This window comes from Limanda limanda, chromosome 21, assembly GCF_963576545.1.
Source record: "Limanda limanda chromosome 21, fLimLim1.1, whole genome shotgun sequence".
Classification (NCBI taxonomy): Eukaryota; Metazoa; Chordata; class Actinopteri; order Pleuronectiformes; family Pleuronectidae; genus Limanda; species Limanda limanda.
This window is the reverse complement of record NC_083656.1, coordinates 13630564-13658346: the sequence shown is the minus strand read 5'-3', so window position 1 is coordinate 13658346 and position 27783 is coordinate 13630564. Positions and strand designations below refer to the sequence as shown.

General features: G+C 42.4%; 1 protein-coding gene across 1 annotated transcript in view; it reads right to left on the bottom strand.

Moving 5' to 3' along the window:
* trrap (transformation/transcription domain-associated protein) overlaps window positions 1-27783 on the bottom strand; it is a 77337-nt gene that overhangs the window by 23226 nt on the left and 26328 nt on the right. Inside the window, exons 36-59 of the mRNA XM_061095126.1 lie at window positions 25429-25557; window positions 23679-23945; window positions 22984-23190; window positions 20818-20976; window positions 20246-20383; window positions 19155-19265; window positions 18260-18406; window positions 15813-16026; window positions 15449-15577; window positions 14435-14584; window positions 13346-13545; window positions 12781-12902; window positions 11177-11390; window positions 10835-11014; window positions 10465-10611; window positions 9943-10062; window positions 8534-8821; window positions 7755-7892; window positions 7308-7420; window positions 6476-6611; window positions 3580-3771; window positions 1326-1521; window positions 494-612; window positions 230-376 (exon numbers count right to left, since the gene is read on the bottom strand). Of these exons, the coding sequence (XP_060951109.1) occupies window positions 230-376; window positions 494-612; window positions 1326-1521; window positions 3580-3771; window positions 6476-6611; window positions 7308-7420; window positions 7755-7892; window positions 8534-8821; window positions 9943-10062; window positions 10465-10611; window positions 10835-11014; window positions 11177-11390; window positions 12781-12902; window positions 13346-13545; window positions 14435-14584; window positions 15449-15577; window positions 15813-16026; window positions 18260-18406; window positions 19155-19265; window positions 20246-20383; window positions 20818-20976; window positions 22984-23190; window positions 23679-23945; window positions 25429-25557 (3963 nt within the window). The remainder of the gene's footprint in view (window positions 1-229; window positions 377-493; window positions 613-1325; window positions 1522-3579; window positions 3772-6475; window positions 6612-7307; window positions 7421-7754; window positions 7893-8533; window positions 8822-9942; window positions 10063-10464; window positions 10612-10834; window positions 11015-11176; window positions 11391-12780; window positions 12903-13345; window positions 13546-14434; window positions 14585-15448; window positions 15578-15812; window positions 16027-18259; window positions 18407-19154; window positions 19266-20245; window positions 20384-20817; window positions 20977-22983; window positions 23191-23678; window positions 23946-25428; window positions 25558-27783) is intronic.

Genomic DNA, 27783 nt, shown 5'->3' with positions numbered 1-27783 from the left:
AAAGATCATTAACACATTGATATTTGTAATATAATATTAATTACAGGGAGCGTTTAACATAACAATCTGGTGCAGTCAAGTGCAAGTGTTGTTCACAATGATACCACACTTCCTTTCACTCTAAGTTTGAATTTTCGGAACAAATGTTTTGATCAGTAAAACATAACATTAAAGAAATAAGAGAATAAAAACCTAGTATGTTTTCAGAGAAGGTCAAACTCCATCTTACCTGCATGCATTCATTCTTTCCCATGACACCGGCCAGCTGCAAGTAACACTTGACCTGTTGTCTGATCTTCTGGAAGCAGTCAACAATGGGCACAGTGGGGATGGTATGGATCCGACTCAGAATGTCCAGAGCCACATTCACCAAACCCTGGAGAAACAACAGAGTGATGTGATTTCATAAAAAAGACAGAAATGTTTAAATAAACCTGAAAAATAAAGATGTTTGTCTGTTTTGTTATTTTGATTGATGACAGCAGATCGTTACCTGTTTGCGTCCGATCTTGCCGTACTGAATGATAGCTGAAGCTGAGGCATGAACTCCCAACATGGCATTGTTGTTGTTAGGGTCGTGCTGAGTGTTAGTCTCATATGCCGTCACGATGGCTGCAGATAGGAGACAATACATTCATTAAAGCTGCTTTCATCTTTGTGTAAGTTGCATAGTTTTCAAAAAAGTGAGCAAAAAAAAGAGAGAAGGAGCTCAGAGCAGTGTGAACACGGGGGATCTCAATGTGAAAAAGCTCTGCTGCCATAACGCAGATGCATGGCACCGGGGACACTAAATGTATTGAACAGTAAATGGGCCATGGTGATGAAATTTCATCACGAATATTTCATTTCACTTTAACATAAGTTTGAAGGCTGTCATGTATAAATGAAGGGGATTTTATTGGCATGCTGCTGCAGAACCAGCGCTATTATTATTTCAGCTCCTCACAGTGTGAGCCGGAGCTCAAGTTGCATGAGACATCACATTTTGCAGTGGCTGCTTCTCTGACTGGTTTCAAAGTCACCACGGGAGAGAGCTGAGCACCGAAGAAAGGTGTGTGTGTGTGTGTGTCCTGCAGCCTGCAGTGAGAGAGAGTGCTTTATTGAGCTGACATTCGAAATATACAGGAACCCTGAGGTGGTTCTGTACATCCTGGCCTTTTAGAGAAGATTCCTCTCTGGGACTAGTGTAAACCTAAGCAGCAAAATAAATACGTGTCTGCATGACAGAGAAACCTTATAACACATTTAGTCAAAAGTCATGCATATGAACAGGAATATATGTTTCAATGTTACTGTAGCAATCTGTCAGTGTGGGTGTATCATACCCTGGTAGTGGTGCTGCCTCCACATGAAGATGCTGCTCCAGTGTGACAGGTCATCAGAAACGATGGGCAGGCGGTTCCTCCAGGTTTTCACCACCGTCTTCATGTCATGGAGGCTGGTGTTGCGGCCCAGGTTCGCTGCCTGAAGCCCTGCATTAATTTGGGCTGCTTCCTGTAGCTCGATGATCTGCTGTGCAGCCTGGGGTGAAGTTAGAAATAGCTTGAATCGTGAAACTCTCAAACAATATCGCAAGTAGCTTGTCTCCGCTCACTTGACTCTTTCACCCTAACTTTTATGGTGCGTGCCAGATGGCAGAAGTGGAGCCGCAGGCAAATGGAAAATGCTTCTCTTGCTTGCAGTGGCAAACTTTTTTGTTTACACTTATAATTTTGGGTTCTGAGGCCTGTCCCACAGTCTGCTTGAGAGCTTTGATCCAGACAATATACCAGCTGCACTGCATTTGCAAATATTTAGCCCACACTTCTAAACAAATGTGTGCACCTTGCCATGTTCCCTGCTTACTTGCATTGCACATATCGGATCCATCTATCCACTAATTATTTTGATATTGTTTTTTATATCTGCAATTAATTTAACATACTCATAGATGGAGGAAGGAGGGTACTGTTACTACTACATATTACTACTACATATTACTACATGGGTAATGGCAGTGTATGAAGATAGAAAAACAATAATGGAGCTGCCCTCTTGAAGGTCACCCGCTTCAGACTCAACAACCCCATGGACTGAAAGCCCCTGAAACAAGATGGATCAAAGTGACCAAATATATTTATCTCTAAGGACCATGAGACCAGAGGATCCGTAGCACAGCCAAGAAAAATAAAGCAACACCTTCCCTAAGAGTCTTACAGCAAAATGAACACGCTTAAGCACAAAATTTTGCCACAATTTGATTTGGATTTCCTCTTTTCAGAACAATCTGATTAATGATCAGAAGACATTGTGCATGAAGCTAAAATGGCACAAAGACAAAAACCCAACTCAGAAAAAACATTTTTTTCTTTGCTTTAGAAATAAAGTCAATTTTTATACCATCAAAAATAATTTTGCAGAGAAAATCATTATGATTTCCTTCATTACTTCAATACCTCACCTGCTCCACTTTGGCACAGAAAAAAGGGAAAGGAGATGGGAAAATGATAAGTGAGGGCTTCTATCTCATTCTGTGAAAAGGAGCCACATTGATTGGCCCAAAGCCGCTTTGAGAACATATAATCAATCATTCCATTATAACTACTCATCAATCAATATTAATGCCACCCCTCATAATCGATAGTGTGGGTGATAATCCATTGATCGTAAGTCATCGCTGAGAGCTGAGATTTGGATGATAACTTGATTCAAATGGTGTTTGAACCCTGCTGTTTTTGCTAGGGTTGCGGGCGTCTCATTCTCCTGGGCCCATGGAGTCGTGAAAGTGAGATATAGAGTTTGGAACGGAGATTTACAACAGGCCGCTTGGCTGGGGAGAGGAATAAATAGCTTGTTTTCCCGCAGCTGGAGTAAATTAATTGGACATGGGACACACAGGCATACCAAAATAAACAGACACCAACAAGGAATGTAGTCACCCAATTCAAATACCCATTATGAAAAGATAAATGCAGTGAATGAGAGCTTTGCTGAAGATCCACTGCCCTGAAATCAAATCTCCTTAAACAAAATAAATTAGGCAGTACAATATTTTTCACAATTATCTGTTAATATCAGCTGATGGCCCATTTTAACCTTCATTCAGTGCGACCCATTCATCATGTAAATGTAATTCTGCTGCAGGTATTTAATCAAAATGGTATCTGATGGCAGGGAAGTAATTACAGCCGTTCTAAAGTAACTCCCTTTCTTTCCTCTCTCTCCCCCGACGTTCCCCCTTACTCTGTTCACTTTACACCTTTTTCAATTCCCACCGCTTTAGTCTCTCTTCTTTTCCCATTCTCCTTTTTCATCTCTGCTCCTGTCTATTGCAATCTCATATAGTGCAATCAAAGTAATTTTTTACTTTTTTTTTAATCATCTATCTCAATTTTTACCAAATGGAGCGAGAGGGCAAGAGATAGAGGACGTTATCAGTGTCACTCAACAACGCAACGTCTCAGGGCTACAGACGATCTTTCCACTTGCATCTCTTCAGAGTGCTTATTACAATAAAATGACTTCCCTCCACTTCTGTTCCTGGCATCCTGACTGCAGCACGACTTTAAATAGAACTCTCCATGCGTGTCGCATACTGACCTGAAGCAGGGGCGTGTGCACGTGGGAAACGATGTGAGGCAACCTCCTCCACTCGCGGATGGCCAGGCTGGAGGCCATCTCCACCAGCCGCTCGATGAAGTTGAGCTGCTGCTCCTCCGGGTGGCAAATGGCCAGGTAGCCGCGGTGCATGTTGACCTTCCAGGCCATCTCCTTGGGGCAGCTTAACTCCACCTGGAAAATTCACACCGAAAGTTCCAAATCTAAATATAAGTTTATCGTAACAGTGCAGACTGCGGCTACAAACCTGAGTGGTCAATGATTTTTTTAAACTGACATTATAAAACAGAATGAATGATTGCTTTTGGAGGATAATAGCGAGTAACATTTTTAGGTCCCCCCGTTGTGTGGAGCTCTGCCTTATATCAAGATAATTCACAAGAACACCACTGCTTTTTGAAATCGTTTTTCTCCTCGTCCTTGAGAAGAGCATAAATTCACCACCCCCATATCTGTCTTTTTTTATATTCACCTTGTAATTATGACTTTTTTGTGATTGCAGTGGTAAAACAGCTTCAACTTTCCCTTTCATGTTGTCAAGCAATTCACAAGTGTTACTGTTAAATTCATACAGGTAGCCCCACAGGATAAGAGGCCGTGCTGAGGAGGCTGCAAATCTCCTCTACGAATGTAAAAATCCATACTAATTTTAATAATTTCTATTTTCTCTACAGTTTCCTTATTGCCAAAACAGGGAGATTTTTGAAGTATGTATTTTTGCCTGTAAAGTATCACATTGCAGAATGTCAGACTGTGTCATGGCACGTTGAGCAGTAGACTGGAATATGTGTAAATCTGAGAACAGTAGATTGACTTAAGCCGTTTTCAGACATGACCTGCGGCTAAAATCTGGAGAATTGGCTACGGAGTTTACCCGCAGTTTGCCTTTCACACATGCACAACACCGCAGGAGGTTCTCTGCACAGACGAGTTCACACCAGCAACAAATCCTCTGCATTATTAAGATGGAGAGGTGGAGCAGCCAGGTGCAGCAGGCAGAGACAGGATGTTACGTATTAACTCTGTTGTGGAGATCACACGATTTCATCAACTCAAACTATCATGACATCTTTGTGTCTTCTACGTGTCTGTCACCCGACACATGCACCTCCTCTGGGGAGTATACAGAGTATCTGTCGAGTTCAGTGCATGTCTGGAAGCAGCTTTAATGACAGACAGTAGCTGCAGCCAAAATAAGAAAACTTCCCTCCATTTAAAATTTGTGACATATCCTCTAGAGGAATTCAACAGATGGTGTATTTGGCTGTTTTTTGTATGTGTCTCTATTATATCAAGCAGATTAGTAAACATTTCACAGTCTTGTAAGAGTGTATCTTCCCTTGCATAATTTAGGATTTGCAAGGTTTCACTTATTTTACTAAATATAGGCACAGTGCCTAAGCATTTTGGCGCACTACCTAAACCCAATGAAATAAAAAATTATGCTTAGAAATCTTGTACCACATTAGACATATCGTTTTTCTAAAACGAAATGGAAGTTGTGTAATTTTAAGTAACCACGGTGCCTAAGCCCTGCAGAAACCCGCGGCCACCCGATTTGGACAAATGCGACACCATTCTGTTTCCAATTTATTTTCTGAATGGCTTCAGCAGGACTTTAGCGCTAATGAATAATCAACCTGACAAGTCTGACACGGTGGAGGCGGATGAGAGGAAAAGGCCCTGCTATTGATTAAAAGGCTGAGTGCATTAACAGTAAAACAACAGCCCTGGGAAGTCTGCTAGGCCAAACCTGTGGTCCACCTGTTTGTGTGTTTGCAAGGGATTAAGAGAAAGAAAGAATAAGAGTCCAGGAAGAGGATGAGTGAAAAGAAGAAGAGAGTGAGAAAGCATATTTGTGAAAGCTCCGATCGCTGGAGAAAATTACAGTGATCGGTCAAAGTACACTTATCAGGGGTGACGCTTGATGAATATCCTGGAGACAGAGCTGCCCTTATCAAGAGCCGGCTTTAATTGAAAGCAGGGACATTTGGACTTTGTCTCTGAGCTGGTGTGCTTTGGGCAGGCAGGTAACTGAAAGCCCAGCTTCTCTCCTACGCCATAAAACAAATCACCCTGCAGCAGATGCCAGGGTAATTATTCACACACGCAGCTGTCGTAAATATTAGCTGCTAGAGCCAGAGCTGTGGAGCGAGGGATGAAGAGATGGAGGAGGAAGAAGAGAGGCTGGTAATAACAAAAAGATGACCAAGAATAGAAAAGATGGTGGAGAAAGTAAGAGACAAATGGAAAGAGAAATGGATACACAAAAGAAGGAAGGAATGAAACAAGGAGGAGGGGATATAGCAGAGCTCGTTCTGCCGTCCAGACAATTTAATTAGGTGTCACCTCAGGACAGAGCAGTTCAATTGGTTCCAAGTCTCCTTGAAAGAGCAAAGGAGGAGTATTTGTTATATGTCCGGGACTATCATGCACTCGCCACCCATCTACACTTTGTTCTAGAAAACACAAGGCCAATAAATTAGGGGACCAAACAGCTGAACTGCATTTCCACGGCCTTATGGCCGACTCTCTCATTCCCCTAAGGCTGTGGGGGTTTAGGATGGTGTCAATATTGAGTTAGTATACGTCACGCTAACATAAGGCCTGGGCTTAATATACAAAACTGTACTGAAAAACCAGGAATAAAATAAAAGGGGAATGAAGTCTCTGGTTGACTGGGTTCAAGCCGACAGGCTCCAGCGCATCTGAGATTGTTTAAGTGAGAATTTGAGGTCATGGTTTCCATTTTTGTTTTAACTGTAAGGGGTTGTTTCACCTTTAAATATAATGTGAGAGCAACCATGTGTGGGTATGTTTAAGTGTGAAGAAAGCCATACATGAAGAAATTGTTACACGGTTAATGTGCACCCCTTACCTGAACCAGAGCCTCCTTCATAGCGGCCCAGTTGGACACCCTCCAGGCGCACTCAAGCACAAGATAAGGGTTCGAGTGGCCTTTAGATTGGCCGTACTCTGTCAGCGGTTCCCACTGGTTCAACTCCTTGGAACATCTGGACACACAGACAAGGGAGATGAAAAGTTTAGGAAACTTCAATGTACACTTTTAAACGTGCTACACTTTGTATTACAGTAGTTAACTATGCATCATCACTGCAATCTTAGGGTTTATCAGGTTCTTTTTCGTTTTTTAACAATGCCTTCAGGTTTAATCACCTTTGCATCAGCTCAATAGGGTTTTCTAAGTCTCACCCATAAGGATTGTATGTCTACTTTTAATGCTGTTAGTGACTTGCAGGATAAATTCAATCAAAGAGATTGGAGACCAAATACAGTAAAATAACAGCACTGCTTTTTGAAAGAAGGTGGACTTGATGCAGATTTTCCTGCTGACAGAGACATATTTTCCAAGTAACAAACTATGACACATCTTTATACGGACAAAATAATATTACCTGTCTGCAAAAATAAAGGTGGCACAGACAGCTTTATATAAAAATAAATTAACTTATCATATAGAAATTCAGTTTGTTCATCACATTCTTCAAAGTTTGTGATTTCTGGATGCTCTGCTGTATAATTCACAATGTGATGAATGGAATAAATATCTTCTGGTTTGTGCAATCAATAGTGCACAGTGTGTATATATATGAAAGTTTTAAAGTATTAAAGCTGGCTCTGACTTGATGATGTGCAAAGAAAGGCTGCCCCTTGGGATAACAGTATCTTTTGGGTTTGAGAATTCTTACCGTATCCAGTGGTCCTCCCACAGCTGGTACTCGGGGAAGATGGCCGGGGAGACGTTGCTCCTCTCGTGCTCTTTTCTGGCCTTCTCCATCGCTTTTTCATAGCTTTCCTGGGCCTGAAGAGACACATTATTAACGTATTAATACTTTCTTTAGGCAAATAAAATACGAATAAGTGCAACATGATCAATTTGATGCTGCTTGATGTAACATCCAGTCTATGCTCTCTGATAGAAATGCAGAGAGCAAGATATTAGAAACAGAAATTTGTATAGTACTCAACAGTTTAATAGCACCACACAACAAATAATCCTCATAAATAAAAGACTATACAGGTTTAAACAAATCACCTTTATTAAAGTATTTATTTGCAAGAATTGAAACGTATTCAAAGGGGCATCATATTTGATTTTATAGTGGTCCATGGTTTTCCAGCAAACGTTCTCTAACCTGTTCGAAGAAGCCGTGCTGCTCGTAGGCAATGGCAGTGGCCGTCTCAGGGAACTTGCACCTCTTCTGCCACAGACCTGCCCACATGTCCTCCTCTTGGAGCAGAGAGTAAAGCTCCGCCAGGGAGTCCAGGATCTCCTGCAGAGAAGCAGAACAAAATGTGGATGGCAGCAGAACAAATTGGAAAATTTGCAGTGATCAAATTGCAAATTGAATGAGAGCAGCTTCTGCTAATGAGTCTAGTTCAAAGAGGATAAGAGGCGGATTTATCAGCTTTAAAAAATGAGGCTGTTTCAGGCACAGGTAAAAATGTTCAGACCACAGTGGAAGAGAAGGAGAAATAAATAGACACATTAACACATACAGGGCTAATAATACAATAAACTCTATTAATCCTAATGTAAGCAACCACCTAGCAATTGCTGGGCAAAATGATAGATATGCTGACGCTTCATTAAAATAGATGATACAAAATTTTTAAATAGATTTAACAATTGAATTTATTCACTGTCTTCGGACCAAGGAGGTGCCAAATTATCTCAATCACTTTTACGTCTATTTCCAGATGTCAACGGTCCAGTTAGATTAAATGTATTCCACAGTTGTCTGATGTCAGTTTTTTAGGCTACATTTAAGGTAATTGTAAGAAAATGATCAGCTCTCAAGATAACAAATAATATTTAAAAAAGATCCTCAACAAAAAAAGGTATCCATGTCTGTGAAAGGGTACCAATCTTTGGTAAAAGAAAACTGTAAGTGTTCAAAGGAAAATACGCTACCTGCTGAGGTGGTGTGATGCTCTCCTGCTCGTAAAACTCCGTGCTCTGCTTGGGTTTGCTGTGCAGGCTGAGGCCCTTTTCGAAGGCCTGCTGCTCCAGCATGAGAGTGGAGCGCAGCCAGAGGTTGTGAGTCTTGCCCAGGTACTTCAGCACACAGGGGCGGATGGGAATGGGAGGCACACACTGGGACATGGCCTCCACAAAGCAGTTCAGGGCACTGGGCTGACAGTCCCGCTGGGCCTGGTGGCTGCCACTGCACAGGAAAGGACTCATTTCTCCGGATAAAGCCTGGAGACGGGAAAGAGTGGGTTAGGGTTACTATTTTGCGAAATTAAGCTCTGAATTCCCCTTTTACTCTTTTATTTTCAACGATTGAAACCTATTTAGCACTTTACTTTTAATTAAGACAGAGAAAATAATGTGAAAAAATATTTATCTTGTATGAATTGCAGCACGATCCAATCACAGCCACTCTGAATGCCCACAAATGGACAGAATAGACTTTGAGCGAGACCACGTGGGTTAGTTCTCCAATAATCATGACTGGCACCCACTCAGAAATAAATGATGTATTGGTAATGAAGATAATTTCTCTGCCTGTTGACGGCATGGAATACTTAATGGTTTGATGGTCACTTTAATTGGGTTGGTGGTGGAGAAGGCCAATATGCCATTAAATTTCTTCCTGTGAAAAATAAGCTTCTCTATCATCCCCATGAAAAAAAGAAAATCAGTCCGGGGTTATAAAGCCTGACGAGTAATCATTCTATTTCCACCATAAATTGATGTGGTGTAATGGCAGCATTATTGCAGAGCTGAGGCAGGCTTCAGAATAAACACATATGACAGATTTGTCACTTCATGCCTGTCTCGAGAAGAAAATGCGATGTTGAAGCCATCTTTCTATTGATGGCATATTTCAGATGTTTATGGGCTCAATCAGGTCAAATCGTGGCCTTTCCACGACTCTCCAAAAACTCTATATGCATCAGCTTCATTAAATTCATTACAGCTTTCCTCCCTCAGCATTTTTCCATTTCCATATTTAGCATGAATGAGTATGTCCTCATTAAGTGGAAGTGCACGTTTTGAGACAGAAATGAGATGGCCAAGGTCAGAGTCAGTGTCTGCTTGTTATACATAATTTTTAAGATATGGAAAAAGGATACACACTGCATAGATGAGGGAATAAGGGATTGTTTTCAAATAAGAAATGTGCAAGTGCTGCAAGTTACACTTGGAGAGAAGAGAAGAAATAAGTGCATGTCTGTATTTATGATTTATTATGTGAAAAATCTGAGTCACGTCAATACAACAGAACATATAATAGATTGTTCATGCATGTCATTTCAAACACACCATACACAGCAGACCTGTAACTATAGAAGAGGCCAGAAACTTTTACTCACATGCTGCTGCCGATCAGAAAGGATCTTCCAGAGGCGAGGGAAGAGCTGAACCCAAGTCCTCTCAGCCAGCGGCGTGGCGATGTGACAAAGCTGGACCAGAGCGTTCAGAAGGGCCCCCGTCTAAAACCACAGAGAAAAAAATTACAGCTGCTGACTTGGCAATCTAATCTGTCCCCCAGAGGCAAGACTAGGGCTTATTTACCATTCTACTAGGTGGTTAAATTCTATTTGACTGATGTGCCAGGTCTGAGTCGGTTGCTGATTTTATAGCTTGAATAAAAATCAGCAGTTAAAAAACTTCTGCACAGTAGAGTTGAGGAGAAATGTTTTCAAAATTTGATGAAGTTCAATATTTCAAACGCTGCCTTCTCCTGTAAGTTACTGCTGAAAAATTGGGGTGTCTTAAAAAATTCATGAACACAAGTAGACATAATTTCAACAGCCCCCGTCAAAATCCTGTCCCGTTTCGTCAAACCTTCAGTACACTGTGAACTGAAAGGCCGAGTGCCTGCTGGTTCTTACCTTGACTTCCCTGAGTGAGTCAAGGAACTTGTCGTGGCGGTTGGTGAGCATGTGCAGCTGGTTGCCGGCGTCTCGCTCGGCTTGCTCCTTGGTCTTGGGGATGGCGGTCTGATCGCCTGGGGCCAACTCTATGTCTATTTCCACATCCTGCCAGGGACAACAAGGGAGGAGAGGAAAACATTCACTCTCCACTCTGGACTTTGCCACGAAGGAATTGTGCATGACATTAGCCATCGCACTTATTTTACAGACAAAGCTGGGGTGCATACATCCTCGGATCACAGTATGTAACACACCACTGATAGGATAATGTCCTACTTTGCAGATAAGGGTACCTGCTGATGCATTGTGATATGTGCGTTTGTCCTACCTCCTCCTTTGTCTCGCTGTTCTCCCTCTCACGCGGCTCCTGCTTGACGTGTGTTGCCATGGCGAAGGCGGCGCGGTCATGGCTGTCGGCCAGGTTGATGACGTTAGTGATAGACGGCAGCATGGATCCCTGGCAGCTGGTACCTATAATGGTGTTCCGTTCACACACTGCCAGCAGAAGCTACCAAGCACAAACACACACAAGTGTGACACTCAGTAACAGTAAAAGGCAAGTGATGGAAATTATGAGGTTGTGAAAAAAAACAGGCCTGAGTGGACAACACATTCTGGATAAAAGGCTCAACAGGACAGATGAAAGATCAGAAAGCAGCGCTCTGTTTACCTCGCCGCACTGTTTGATCCAGAAGTGGCTGCCCATGGCCTCCCAGTTCTGAGAGCAGCATATGTAGAGCAGCCTCTCATAGACACGCCTCTTCATGGAGGAGTCAAACACCTCAAAGAACTTGGCTCTGATCAGTGGCTGAGTGCAGCGAAGCCCCGAGAGGAACGCCGGCTCCAACTTGGACGTGATATCACTTCCCGAAAGGCTCTCATCCCTGAATAATGTGAAGGACGAAACATGTATTTGAGCCGGTTGTTACCCATTTTACTTCTATGATTCATGAAAGCCGAATACAGAATCTATGTTGATGATAAAAGGTTTATGGACTTGGATCATCTAATGTAATAGTTAGTAGTCGACACTGATGGAAGAGCCAGATTTTACAGAAAGGAAACTGTGAAAAACAAGTCACAATATCAAACAAAACTACAAAATACAAGCTGAGGGGAGAGAAAAATGAGAGCACAAACATTCACAGCTTAATTTGTCTGGTATTTCTGTGTCACTGTAGACATAATCACACATATCTCCAATAAACAAAACAATTTTGATTGGGTTTAAGGGGGCCATTTGTAAATATGACATACAGGTGGGATTTCCAAACATATGAGCACAAATATTTAACTCATATCAACATTCAAATGCAAGGTGCCAGGGTGTTTTAACAGCCTGTCCATGCCATGCAGAGGAGCAGTGAAGTGTGAGTAAAAGGCAGTTAACATCGAATACTGATTGGAATTAAATATCGTTGATGTGACGACTGCAGTGATAGTAAGGCCCTAACGGCCACAAAACAAACACTGCGTCGTCCTGCTGCAGCGAATGCATCTCATGAGTATGATTCACATAAACAGAAGGAGCGAGGGAAGGTGGAATAAAAGCATCGACAAAGATGAGGCCACAACAGCTGCACGTTGTCCCGATGTGGGCTATTCTCCTGATCGCATATTGTTGTGCAACATCTGCTTTATCATTCCATTATCATTGCTTGCTGTCTATCATGGCTTCACTGTTAGTTTTACACCTTTTGACATGAAGAGCAGATGGTGCCGAGGGATACAGGGTACATTTGGCTGATTAAATGTGTATGTGTGCAAGACAGAAAGACAATGAGAGCTGTGGTTTGATGAATAGCAGGCAGTGGGACTCTCTCTCCCCTCTGGCCCCCACCTGCTGGGTGTCCTGTCACGAGTTAGCCGATTCCTGACACTACTGTAGCCCTGTGAAAGACCCAGACACAATATCTATCTCGATCACTACCCGCCGTCTTTCCCAGCCCCTCTTCTCCTCCTTTTCTTATATCTACAGTGACAATTTCCACTAATTTATTTTCTGTGCTTCCATGTACCCCCTACTGATTCTGAACATTTCTGTCTATCGTCATGATCTATCTCTCTCTAGCCTTGTTTCTATCATTTAAAAAAAAAACTAATGGTACACCGCTCATGCTTTGAACTCTCCTCCTCATCTGCATTTTCCCATCGCTTCCGTGTCTCTCCCTGTCTCAACCTCCCGACCTTCAGCCCTCCTTTTAAGATGGATGCAAGGGCGGCGTGGCATCAGTGGCACGGCCATTTGGCCATGTGATAAATGGCGGTAATTACCTGTAGACGTAATTAACGAGGTCCAGAAACTGGCCGTTTAACTCAAGTTCATCTGGGAAACGTTTTTCTATGTAGGTCATCATCTTCACCAGCAAGATGGACTTCTCACGTACGTTTGGCATCTGAAAAGAAGAATTATGGTGATAAGAAAAGAGAGACAGTGGGAGAGCATATCAAAATTTTAAAAAAGGCAGGAAGAGGACAGAGAAAAAAACAGATGATGTATTCAGTTATTTTCTTATAAATGAATCTCTCTGTCCACCTCAGCCTTTCACTGCTTGTTCTCCATCTGCAGCTTAAAGGAAAATAAAGAACAAAAGACCCTTCTGTGGGTTTTATGCTAATGTTAACCTGACTGGGTTTTAAAAATGTGCTTTGCTTGTTGTTTGTCCAAAGGATTCACACCTTTTAAAATGTACATTGCTGAATCAGCTCTCAAATTCAATCCCGCTATTATCAGAGAAAGAATGCAATCGTCTACTGCATTACCATGAAGTTATAGAAGAATGACATGTACGGCGTGTAAACTTCTAAACTCTCTCACTCAGAAAAGCCTCCTTCTCACCTGGTTGGCAGCCATGGGCGAATTGTTTTTCACCCACTCTTCCACGATCTTGACGACAGCACGGAGGATTTTGGGGTCAGCTGACTTCTCGATCAGCGAGGTGAGAATGACCTGGATGAAGTTTTTCCTCATTTCCATGCTCATGACGGACAGGCGAGTCTTGACCAGGTCAAGACTCAGCATCACCAGCTCGCTGGTCACTATGAAAACAGAGAAGGTAAACAGTCAGAAATCAAAATAATATAAATGATCTTCCAAAAAACAGTCATGATTATTTTCAGTTTCTCTTTTCATTCTGTTGAAAGTGTTTGTTGACATTAATGGATAAATTATTGTTTAAATTAAGTTTATGTTTCTAGAATGTCAGCTGAGCATTTCTTCAACATCAGACAGGGCCGAAAAATAACATCCAGGTAATGTCTTTTTCATTTCTTTTATTGCTATTCCAAAATGTAAGCGCTGTAATAGAATATAAAGTTTCTCCTCATGTCCTATTTTCTGGCCTTGCACACATTTATGCACGCATCACTAATTTAACATTTGCGATGTTAATCTTTTCTTTAAAGGTGATAGCAGGCAAAATAAAGCTGAACAGTTTTTAAATAATCAGTTCCTCTGTTAAGATTATTAGTTTTGTGGGACATGAAAAGACTTTCAAGACAAAAGGACTCGCTGGTAAGATAGCCTTTGGTCTTAGTGACTACAACGGTTCCTAGTGGAGAGTAAATGTCTGTGTTTCCCGATATAGTCATTAGGGGCCCATTTAAAGGACTGATAACATCTAACAACCATTACCTCCCGTCTGAAGTAGCACCAGGAATTATATATACGGCCTATTTCTACCAACCTGGTGCAGCCAAGCTCAGAGAAGAAGGGGAACAGGAAACCCTTGTGAAATTTGTTTAAGTCATGACAAAGCTAAAATAAACTTTAAGGACTTAAGTAACAAAGTTTCAACTTTTGAAACTCTTTACCCTTGCTGACAGAGATACAAAGCAAGTTCCCTTGCCAAAGCTGCTTTCAGACAGGCACTGCAGTCGTGACATTTTCCTGTGAATCTTTCCACAGCCTTCCTGTCCGTGCATGTACCTGTGTTGGTCTCCGTCACCCCTGGATTAGCCGTCTGTGGGCTCAGGTGTTCCCGCACCATCTTCTGAAGTGAACGCATGAACACAGAGATGAGGCGGTCGATGTAGCTGGCGTTGTAGCTGCAGGCTGACTTCAGGATCATCAGTGTTCCTGGAAGACAAATGAACGGAGGAAAATAAAAATGGGACATACAATTATCGTGACAAGAACCTCGACCTCTGTGGGGCAAGGTTACGGACACCTACACCTGCAGTCAGCTTGTGTTCGTTCGTAGACAAAGGCTTGATTTTTTTATTTTTATCTAACAAAAGTTCCAGTGTGTCAAAGAGGCACAGGCAGAGATAGGTATGAGTAATGTCCCTCACTGGTGCTGCTCCCTGGAGGGGAGACAAATGTTAAAATGTCACCCCCTCTGGCCAGAAGGATGCGTCACATCACTGCATTTGCCCCAACAGGATACCAAAAGCTTTCTATTGACCACAACTGCCATTTTGGGAAAGCATATCAAATAGTGTTATCTTAAGACTGTACTCCAGAAGCCATTCGGTCACCTTGAGGGTCTTTATTTCAATAGTTAACATACAGTTTTAAAATGGACGAGGAAGAAAATCAAAAACCGTCTCTTAAGAATAAGCTTTAATGTATTTCTTCCCCATAAATACTTCTCTACAGCTGGGCGGCTAAGAGCAATGTTTGTTCAGGGAGTGTGGTCGAAGGCAGCAATCCTTCCCAAGACAACCTTTCCCAAACCTCTGGACTGTGGCCTCACTTTAAACAGACCAGATGTTCCACAGTGCAGCAGGGCCCATCCGCTTGCATTTTAATGACCCATGCACGGGCATAATTGCTAAAATTGATTGAGAGGTAGCTAGGTTTTGTAGAAAGAAAAAAAAAAAGTGGGAGTGTAAAAAGTAAAAAAAGATAACAGGGTTTATGAGCAACAAAGTGAGAGCAGCAGAGGGTGAAAGGGATGAACAGGAGGGAGAGGGAGAAACTGAGAGCTGTAGGTCTTACCGAAGAGCTGTGTGGGGTTTGTGTTACTTGTCGCTTTTTCATAGTTGGTAAGTCCCTCATAGATGACTTTGCCCACAGCAGCATACAGACACTCCAATTCCTCATACTTAGATGCCACAGTGGATGTGCCTGGAGAAAGAAAGAAACGCTTGCTTAAATGGCTGGCTTTTAACACAGGGCAAAATCAGCTGAGGCATTTAACCATCAACTATTCTAACAGAGCAGCACAGTTGTCCAAATATTTTGTCACTCTTTAATGAAAACAACAGGGAGTTGATGATTTCTCAGACATGCAGTGCTTTCCCGAGTTCTGAGTCCGACTCACTCCCTGTGAGAATTTAGCTGTGGAGTACCACAAACTTACTGGGCTCAGTGGGGAAGATGCTCATGAGGCGGGAGAGGAGGGAGTGGACAGCCCGCAGGACTTTGGTATTGCCGCAGGTCATGCATGCAGCGATGCCCCGCTGCAGGGGCTTGAAGTGGGCCAGGATGGCAGGGGACTGCAGCACAGTCAGCAGGAAGCAGAGAATCTCCAGCCCAGTGCAGATGTTGGAGATGTTAGCCGCCGCCGGTTGCTCCTGAAGGGACAAGGAGGAGAGAAGTGAAACAAGAAGGTCAGCTGAGTAAAAGTGCTGCGGCCATGAATGGAGCTCAGCAGATTGGTTCCAGCAGTATAAATCCAATTTATTCTATGAATAGAGATTTGATTGTCAGCCATAATATTGTAAGCATCCGATGTAGACTTGCCAAAAGCAAAAAGTTTTTGAAAAACAATGTTATATGCTCCTGTAGCCACAAGTCTGTGTGATATGAACTGCAATTCATTCGTAATGTGAAGGAGATTACAACACTACCCACAATCCTCAGGTGTAATAGTGATGTCTCTGAGTGGTGGAGCTCGCTGTTACCATGGAAATGTTTAATTGGAAGTTAACTCTTAGAACTAGAGACGTTCTAAATGTGGGCGGTCACTGTAACAGTATACGACTATGTCATAAAAAATATATATTTAGCACTTTTATTGTTTCTCATATTCAATAAAATATCCAGATATTTTTTATAATTTGTGTTTCCTGTTTTTAGCTCTCTGTTTTAGGTGTACATAGTAACAGTGCAAATTCATCAGTAGACAAATTCATTATTCAGGTCTTATTCCATATAGACTCCATACACCCAATTTCCAACATACAGGTATTTCTCACACAGAAGAACTGAGGCGGCTAAACCAAAGATCAATGTGCAACATCAAGTACTAATTTTGTCTAAATTACAAACAAGGTTTACAACTATGGCATGGCCAAGAGTATAATCTAGTACAGATCCATAGCACTAATCTTGGCTAATGAACAAGGTGACTCTCGTGATAAGGGCGCTGGTAGATATTAGGGTAGTATTGATTTGGCACTGTATTAACAGAATGGAACCTTGTCTCTGGGGCCATGTAGATAAGGCACATGCATTTATGTGCTTGAGTGTATGATTGTGTGCATGTTTTGTGTGCATGTCCTCTGCTCCCTCTCATTTGCCCTCGCACAACACTCCTCCTGACTCTTAATCACTGTCATGGCAGTACAATGCAATGATAAAAGTTAATCCGATTTAAAGCATTGTTCATTATGCTCCGTAAGACCACTGGGCAGGTAGAGCATGTTCTCAGGGGGGGGGGGGGGAGGGTCCGTGTATGGTGCACTGCACAAGGCCGGCATAAGCCTTGTTCGTCAGACCGTCCCTGTGGGATCTGCAGGGGCTGATTGGGTTAGTCTGAGTGCAGGCATAGAGACAAGGTGCGGCCCATACAGGGGTCCCCGACAGACAACAGGGGAAGTACGTGACAATTGCGGGGACATGGCGATAACCTCGTCGGAACAGTGGTGCCAAATCAGCTCAGAGATATGAGTGGAGAGGAGGGGAACAACAGATAAAGAGAGGGAGAGAAGAGAGGCTCTGATAAGAAGCTGAAAATAAAAGAGGAAGAGATGAGAGGAGGAAGTGGTGGCAGAGGACAGAGGGAGAGGCGAGCGGAGACGCAGAGAGGCACGGCATGAGCGATACAGAAGTAAGGCATGAGAGGTTTAGGAGGAAGGGGAGTTGGGGGGGGGGGGGGGTTGAACGAGAAGGCACAGGCCAACCCGGATAGACTCCTCTTATCTCACCACTGTCATTATTTTGTCATTATGGTGGCCTGCGCCTCACTTCATGTATTACTGATAACAGACAAAGGACTTGGAGGCATTAGAGCAAACACTAAGACAGAGCTTAAGGAGGGAGAGGGAAACTTCTGCGGTCTGTGGGTGGGCGAACGGCAGTTAGTTATCCTTTAGTGTCTACTTCTTATTGCTTTGAGACGTAACAACAACAAGCCTGCATATTTTGAATTTTATTATGCGTGTTTGCCTAAACACTGTTGATGACATACACTCACATAAACAAGTGCTTCTTTGGGGCTAGAATAACAACAAGCGTCCCTGTCACCAAAAAGTAAAGATAAGTCTCTTTCAAGTAAATATTCATCAATGGGGAATCCAAATAAAAGTCATGACAGGTCTGGAGACAGTGGCGGACATGTGATCTCAGGCAAAACTGTAGAGAAACAGCTCTAATGACATAGGCATGAAGGTCAAACATTAACTGGTCAAGAAACCCAATAACACCCACTTATATCTGGCTTTTAAGGAAATGGTTATGAAAACAATAGTGGCGTTTACCCAGCAATTTAGATGCAAAAGAGGAATATGAAACATGAAAGACATCAGCCTGATAAGCAAAATAATGACAAAACCGAGCCATTCTGAAAGGCGTATGCCGTCTTACCACTGTCATTAGCAGCTTGTCAAACCACTGTAGCTTGAGCTCAGCGCGCGGCCACATGTCAGGCCTGAGGGCGGTCTTCATCAGGATGACACAGCGGCGGGACAGCAGCTCCCCTGGAGACCCGGCCACGTTGGTGCTGTCGTTCACCTATAGACACGAGAGAGGGAAGAAGATTTGGTATCATTGTCTTTATCGATGGCATCACAACGGTGCCCTGATAAGGACATAAATCACTGCATCTATTGAATTAATGCAGGTATAGGTCAAAAGTGGCATAACCAGGAATGGGAAACGTCCTTCAATCACAAAGACTGGTTCAAGCCCTCATTTCTACAAGCATCCACCCTGCATCAAAAACCCTGAGGCGAGACAGTGAGCTCTAGGTGTGGTTTTCTTTGGTTGATAGTAAACCGTGGGGCCTACAGGGATCAATTTGGTATCACAATACACTGTTATCAAGTGGAATACAATGAAAGGATTATGTTTCCATAGACTGTTCTGTGAGCAGTGACTGATCCTTGCCAGTTATACAGAGGCAGAGAGGCCTGGATGAACAGTGAGAATGAAATTTGTCCCAAAAAAATTGGAAAAGCCAAGGTGAGTGAAATCTCAACGGTCTATTTTGGGCTTGAAACCAAGGTCATCACATGCCACTAGACCAAGGGACAGCAGTGTGAGGAGACACACCGAAGTATGTGCGTGTGTGTCTGTGTGTGTGGAGATACGGTTAGGACAGCCACCAGGTGTGTCCTACCTTCACCACTGAGGGGTTAGAGGAGTTGTGTCCTACCTGGCAGGCTGTTTGGATGGAAGAATTGTACCTGCATCCGTGTGTGTGTGTGTCTGTGTGTGTGAGAAAGTGAGATGAAGTGCTGTGTGTGTAGTGGGGTGTTACCTGGCATGCAATCCTGATAAGGAAATTGACCACGGTGTCCGTATGTTGTTTCTCTACAGGCTTGGTCAGCATGGTCTCTGTACCTGGCATGGACTGGCTACGGCCAAACACCTGAAAGAAACATTTGTTTGTTTTTCGATTGATTACTAAAAAAGTGAGAGAAAACTGAAAATGTAATTGGCTAGGAAAATGGAGTCCACAATTTGGAAGCAATATCAAAAGAGCCTGCATAAAGTTTTTTGTTTGCACTGCTTACAGTATGAATAGGCTGGAGTTATGACTGTCTGATATTTATCCTGGTAACTTTCTGGGCAAATTCAATGTAGATCCAGCAACAACAACAAATGCTGCTGTTTTTCTATTTTTCTCCAGCCAACAGATAAAAGAAGCTGGGAATAAGACCATCATTACGACTACAGCTACTAAGACTTGTTTACTGAAAGTAACAGAGCTGTTTTTTTCTTGTTACAATCCACCTTAATAAGCAGATTCTGCGATTTGCAAAACTATATGGGATACTGGATGAATACACGAAAAGCCCAAATGACAGCATGTTGATTATGCTGCTGAAATAAGAATAAAAATGTATCAGGGTTGGAAGAGGAGTACATATAATAACAGCACTCTCAATGAGAACATTCCCAAATATATGTATTTTTTCTTTCCAATACCAACGTTAATCGAGAGAAATACTATTGTGTAATAGCTGAGGACAATATATAAACTTCATTCATGGGCATTAGGGTGTCAAGCAAATCCTGGAGGGCGATAATAGAAGCTAGCAGTCAATTTCTGAAAAAGTTTTTATTGTTAATATAATTAAACCTAAGAAAAGTAATTTTCTTGTGTAATAAGTAATATAAAACCACAGAGGGATTTAAGGAGCAACTACAACAACTGTCTGATCAAAGTGTCTTTTTTAAATGTTTTTAAATGTTTTTAAAAAGACACTGGGAGCAGGGATTATGAAAGGAATGACGCACGTAGAACAAGATGTAATAAAGGACTGTATTGCCAGGTCTATGCTATAGTGACCTGTCAAGCTAATGCCACATTTGACTTGCATCTGAGATGTTGTTGGTTGAGCTCACCGCGGAGGGAGCTCCAGCCGCTGTACGGAACCTCTTGACGTCCTGTCCGGCGGCAGCACCTTCCAGAGACAGTCCTCTTTTCACAGCTGCCCCACTGGTTCCTTCACCACCAGTGGCTGCTTCAGCCTCAGACTCTGGCTACCACACCCAAGAGAGGGAGGGACAGGGTTAAGATTAATTACATTTTAATTTAAAGAAAATAAAAAATATCTATACATATCTGTATATCATGTCAAGCTTTCTGACCAGCTCCTACAAGATTATAAATCATGGATAGTTATAGAATATGGAAGATGTTTTAATCTCTACAATTGAATGGCTTTATCTTGTAAAATCATCAGTTCTGGGACTATAATAAATAAGCTAGGCAATTCTATTATATAATCAACTGCTCATAGTGATGAATTTGACCCGGGACAAACGTGATCGCTAGAGAATATCGCACATGTTGATATCACGATAGATTTCCGATATATCATGTAGCCCTATTGTAAACAGTGTGTAGTTCAGGCAGCTTCCGTGTCTGGATTGAGGTGTGACTGTGTGTGTATTTACGTAATCCATGAACACACCTGTTGGTCTTTGATTCTCTGTAATTCCCACTTAATGACCACCTCAGCCAGGTCAACAGCCAGTTTCCTTTGCTCGATGGTCACACTGGGGGTGAAGCCCAGACGCTGCATTGCGCTGATCATGTGCTGCACCAGGTGGTGGCGCACGGGATAGTACACCTGAAAGGGAAAAATTTAAGTAAGCATGTGTAAAAATAATTAAATAAACGATTAAGGAGCGAGTGTATAAATATTGGATATCTTGTTCACTTTGTTTAACTCGTCTACACAACAACAGATTGTATTGTAGCTTCTGGCCTGGGTATTTTTTTTAAGGAAGCTGATGCAGGAAGTATGGACAAGTGGAAAAATGAGTGATACAATCTTTTAAGATTATAAGGTAACAAACAACCCCCTATCTTTGTGAGACCACCAAAGACATTTCTCACCCTTAACTACTCTTATTATCCAACTGGCCCAGACATGGTTTCAAGGGAACCAAAACCAATGACCCATGGCACACGGCTTCTTATATTTAAGTCTAACTTTGGTTTGCGTAACGTCTGAGAGCATCCTCAAAAGATGAGGAGAACCTCACCTCAGAAGAGTGTTTTGCCTCAATGCCACTTTTAAACTGTTTATCATGGTGTTAAATTGACAGTTTTGCCATAATAAGCACATTTAAATTAGACTCCTTTCTGTTGCCTTAGCATCCAGACAAAACAATCCTGACCGCAGGACCTGTTGCTGGTCTATATATCGGAAAAGCTGTTGAATAAATGTCATTTTGCTTCTCTCACCGTAGAACAACATTTGACCAAGACCCTTGAGAGGTCAACTGAGAGTCCCATGAACTGACCACAGTCACTGCCTCAAGTCTAATCAAAGCCAACTGCCTTGATCTACAGGAAAAGTATAACTTCTTCTGCGTTGACTATACTTTGCATGAGTTATCGTCCCCAAAATCTAGAGCAAAGTTGAAATGGGTCCTAAGTCTTTCTGAGACACGTCAGAAAAGGCAAACTTTAAAGTCGTATTCCCACTTAGTCTCAAGGACATGATGACACACACTTAGCCCCGAGCATTCAAACTCAAGAGTCACTTAGCTTCATCACAAACTGAACTGGGACTCTGAACCACAGACACACAGCCAGACAAAAGAGCAAGAGATGAGATGTCTATCTGAGGGCTGTTGCCAGTGTCAAAGAATATTAAAGCTTCACACTTTGAGGGTAATTATAGTCAATAGAGCAGGACTTCACAGCCCCTTAATGACGAAGCGGCTAAGCCCTGTCCATCATGCGTGCTCGCAGAAAAAAAAACATGACCGCCATCTCTCTTTTTCTTGATATCACACACACACACATTCACACACTCGTCTGTCTGTCATTATCTCCTCCCCAGTGTAATTATGCTGATGTGATTACATTAGATTAGTCATCTGGCCCAGGGAGAGCAGCCTGTCAGTGAGATAGAGAGGGGAGCTGAGGAAAATGTCAGTCTTCTGCTAAGAGACTCTCGTGGTCTCTGACTGGCGAGGCGAGCGAGCGTCAGATGGAGGAGCGAGAGGGCAGAAAGGGTTTCTGAAATATAAGGAAGATGGCGAACATAAAGGCCAATGATCCTCAGCTGGAGCTCGTACACAGGCGAGTCGGCCCTTTGACTCCGCTGATTATTACTACGGAGGGTGTGTCTGAGGATGTATCTGTATTAAGGGGATTACAGGCAACAGGCGGCTACCATCAACTTCACTGCCCAGAGTTAATGATCCAGCTGTTGACAAGGAAACAACAGAGCACAGCACCATTGTTATGGTTACTGCCAATATAAAACTCAAGTTTAGAGAACTAATATCGTAAAAACTAGGAACTGTGCCATAAATGATGATGGTATTATGATACAGATTCTTATTTTCTTGTTTTGAAGAGTCGCCATACGATTTAGTTGAAGTCAAAATTGGCTGTTTCAATCTTTACCCAAGTGCGGTTTCCGACAGTTGCTGAAACCACAATAAGCAGCGAGCTGACAGTAGCAAGAAATTACTGCGGATGTACACAAGAGTTTCCCTCACTCCTTGTGGCATCACCCAGATGAATATGAATATGCTGGGAATCAATATTTTCAATTGTGATGGATTTGAAGGAGGATGTTCACTATTGACCAGTGCACTACTGGTAATGTTCTTACCCTGAAGTGCTGCACGATGAGATGCAGTATGTGGACGAGCTGCGGTACCGTGTGTCCCTCCTCTACAATTATTTTTCGGGTCCAGTGGGTCAGCATCTGGTGGCCGTCCTCCATGCGGGCGGGCACAGCAGGGGTGAGGATGGCCATGGCCTGCCGCACAATGGCCCGCGCCTCCATGGTGTGGGCCTTCAGCAGACTGTGAAAGACCTAGACCAACGAAACAAAGCATACTTAAAGGAAATGTCTTCTCCTTTAGTTTTTTTTACTAACCCTTTGAATACGGTTTCCCTTTTACATTTCATTCATATACATTCATTCATATTTCATTGGATTTGGATTTCAGGCAGTACAGAAGCATACACACTTATTTTCTTGCACTCTTGCAAAAATATACACACATACCACATTCTAAATTCCACTATAGTAACGTCATTTTCTACATAGGCACCATTCACACACTGGTGTCCTCATAAGTATCTTCTGTCATTTATTCAGCGATCGTCATTTACTTTCAGTTGAGTCTGTCATCTGGAGGATTTTCTTGTTTCATCTTTTCTACATAGTTTTAATTCATTGTGTATTTTACATCTGCTAAACAAATTTGCTTGTTTTTGGGTTATTCTCCATCTAAGGTTTTGAGTTAAGTCAAACCCATGCTCCAACGTTTCCCTTTCTCTCTTTGAAATCCTCCTCACCTGCAGGACAATCTTCTTGTGGATGGCAAACTTGGCGATGATGTGGGCCAGAAGCAAGTGACCACTGTATTTACAGGCAGGATCCACGCAGGCTTTGGGCAACAGGCAAGGCCAAGCAAAGGTCATGAGGCGCCGCAGCTTGCTGTTGCGTGATTTGTTGTTGTCGTGAATGTGGTGGGGAGCGTGCTCCACCAGCAGGGTGGAGAACTGCAGCAGGCAGATCCGCAGTGAGTCCAGAAGGTCGGCCTGCTTCTCTGGGTCCAAAACCTGGAGGCAAAGGAGCAGGAGGTTGGGTTAAAGATAGTTGGTTATGATTTTTGGTGAATAAAAATAAAATAGCTTCCTCTTCAATACTCCGAAACAGCGATGCACTGTACTGTACTCAACTACATACATATTCATTAGAATATATAATTTTTAAGAATAACACAAGTATACTAGATAAGATAAGATGACTGACAGGATCATGTAACTAAAGTTCCATTGACACTTTTTCTGATACAACCAAGATGGCTGCTGCTGTTGTGGAGAGGTCTGTTGAATTTGCTACCGATGCTGTAATACAACTGGATGGTATACTTTCTCCAAAAGAAGAACAAGCAACACCTGAATGCTGTAGTTTATTTAAAATGTTCCATCGCTCTCAGCTAAGTCACGCTTCTCGCTCATTGCACAGTCTGGCTGTAGGTTTGATAATGTCTCTTGGAAATCTGAAATGACCTGAGAGTTTCTAGACTCATTCACAGATGCAAATTGGTCTGCCGGTGACAGGCTACAAGTATACTGCAGTTCTGAGTAATGTTTACTTCCCAAAATTACATTTGAATGACACTGCAGCACAGCAGCAATCTACCTTTTCACATATTGAGAACCTTTTTTAAAAAACCCACCATCTGAATTCCCTAGAGAGGAGATAGAGCAGCCAGAGAGAGGAAGGTAAGTGAGGAAATGAGTTTTAACCAGACCATAGAGGAGCCATTAGCAGCCATTAGGACCGGTGTTAGTCAGTGATGAGATCTGCCACAGCACAAACAAACATGCTGACCTTTAGCATGGTCACACCATGACATTTACAAGAGGAATTATAGCCTGGCCTGATGAATGAAACGTGACGGAAAAGAGGAGGCGGTGGGAGGGTTGGAGGGGGAGAAAGAAATAAAGATGGATGAAGAGACAAAAAGGAAGAAGAGAAGGATAGGATGGCAGCAATTAAGAAGAGGAGAAGAATCAGACCAAGTGGGACGCAGTTGATGATGACTGAGTACGGAGATGCTTTGTACTGATAAGAGATTATGAGAGGAAATGCAGCAGGTAATGAAATCAGAGACTGATGGAGAGACAAAGTCAGCGTTTCTGCTATGTTCATATCATTGCTGCTGCTTTCTCGTGGCTTTCTCCTGGTTTAATAGGGGCGGCAACGGTCGTTAAATGTGTGTGAACATTTTACGTTAAAACGTCAAAGAAAACTTGTGTAAAGCTGATTTCAAACGACACGGCAGCACATTATCACAGCAGTATGGACCTAAAGTTGTTTACAATCCTCCAGTAAACCGAGAGAAGAGGAGGACGAAGAAGAAGAAGCAGAGTTCCTTCATGGTTTCTCTCTTAAGGTTCATCACACTGTGTGCGTCGTGCATTATAACAGACCCGACTAATCGATTACTAAATTAGCTGCCAAATATTTATATAATTGATAATAATGAAGATATTGAGAAGAGGAAAGACAATGCCTGCAGGTGTGCATGTATACCTTGGTGATGAAGACACTAGTGATGCTTTCAGGATTGTCTCCTTCAGGGTTTGGCGGCCCAAGCAGCTGTTCACCTTCCCCCTTCTCAAAGCTGCACAGGAAGGCTGGATTCAAGATGTGTTGCAGCACCTAGGAAAAGAAAAAAGCACATTGGATTGATTATAATGATAAGGAAACCCTAAAACATTTTTTAGATAATTAAAGGGAAAATGTAACTTTCACAGCTTTGATTTTCAAAAGGCTAAAATGGATGATTTCAGTGAAAGGACTCCTTCAAGGAAGGTGAAATTAATCAGTGAGATCTCCCGGTGTGGTCCGTCCAGAGATACATTAAAAAAATCTGCACAACTCTCAACGGCACATTATCAAGTGATTAAAGTTAGAGTGATGCAGGCAGATTTATAACAGCAAGGAAAATAATTTATTCACCAACAAGGGAAAATTTTACTCAGAAATATTGAAGACAGACTTCAAGTAAAGAAAGCTCAAATGCAAACTAAAATGATGGTTATAAAATGTGTGACGGTTAAAAATCATTCAAATTACAACTCTTGAGAATACGAAAGAAGAGAACAGGATTATATTTTCCTAATTAATACAAAGGCATTGAAATAAATAAATCTAAACGACTGCTGAGGGAAGACTTAAAACACAATTCAGTAACCTGCAGGATAGTTGCCAGGTATTTGGGAGGAAAAACAAAAGGCCAGTTTAGCCAGTAAAATGCAGAATAACCCCACCACGGTACAACTAACGACTGCATTTATTAAAGAAGCTGCTATCTGTTAATGAACCCCATTTTCAATCCATCATTGGGGAGGACAGGGCATTGCTCAGTGCAGAACGAGCTGTGGCAGCATATGTTCCAGCTCCTTCATTAACGCATTACTCACACACGTTCTTCACAATGCATGTGTTGATAAGACTCGGGCGCATGCAGAAGCACATGCACGCCCCTAAATCAAGACACAATGCGTGGAGCACAAGTGTGGTCCTGAGAAGTTCTCTGGTATCAATCACTGTAGGATCACAGACATGTTTTGTAATGCCATCCCATTAGAGGAGGGGATCCTGCAGGCTGTGTGTTTGCTGCATGTGTGCGCACATAATACCACTGGGCAAGTAGGCTAGATCCATTTCTGTAGGTGTCTTAATTAGCTTAAATCTCAATTACATACTGTTAAAAAAATAACATGTGTGGGAGTCTATGTGTGTGATGCAGTGCTACTATGGTTCCTGGAGTTTTTTTGTGAAGTAGCCACAGGAAGTCTTAAATAATGGTCACTACCAGAACTAAAAGCATTTTCTTTAACGTTTTTGTTGGTGGATCCTTCTCAAACCTTGTATACGGTAATCACAAAAGCATTGATTTAAAGTAGTCTTCTTCAATAATGTGGTTTCATTCACATGGATTTGTTAAATCTTTAGCCTCCTGCTATGTATTTGTGCTGCGATGGATGTCATAACGGGAACAACAACCTAAAAAAAGCAGAATGTGAAACAGAAGCACAGTGATTCATGAATTTCCTCCACATGTTTGTTTGTTTGCTTGAAATCTATGAAAAGTAGAACGTTTTTTAACCAAAAAGCAGCACAAAAGCTTTTTTCAGTTAGAACTGTTCAGAAGAACAAAATATGCAACACAAGAGCAGAAGAGGTCCGTGTGTGCTATCACAGATAATACATTGCTGCTTTATCATATCGTCTCTCTCCTTCTCTCTCTCACACACACCTGCTATATTCTGTGTCTTGATAAAAGTGACAAATTCTTAATCTCAGTGATGCTACACAAGAACACAAGCACAAACACAAATTACAGACACACACGCACGCACACGTGCTTATGTTATTATGCTTCTGGGAAAATGCGAAAGGCAATTATTCAAATGTCGGTGGAGGTACCACTCACACTGGGCACAAACATATTCACACAGAAACACATCATCTCTCTTTCTGACACACCGTGACACACACAGGCAGCACACAGACACACTGCTAACATCTGCTGGGCACCAGAGAGAACAATTAAGGGAAAAACAACACAATTCTGCTGGGGTGGTAGCACTGTAGGCTCAGTGCTGCTAAAAATTAAAAAGCAGCATTTGGGCCTGGAACGACAGCAGCACAATTATTCAGCTGGACTCGGTCTGCCTTTACTTTGTCTCTATTTCTGGTCCATATGCTGCTGAAGCAACACAAGCTGAAAATTAGCAAAACGAACTGGGTGGACTGAGCAACATCATCGACACAAGTGTGTCCTTGGATTTGGACACGTTCGCCAGCTGTACAGTGGACAGTTTTGTGTTCTTTCCACACTGCCATTTGGCTCTGTGCTACCGAGTGCCAGGGCAGCCC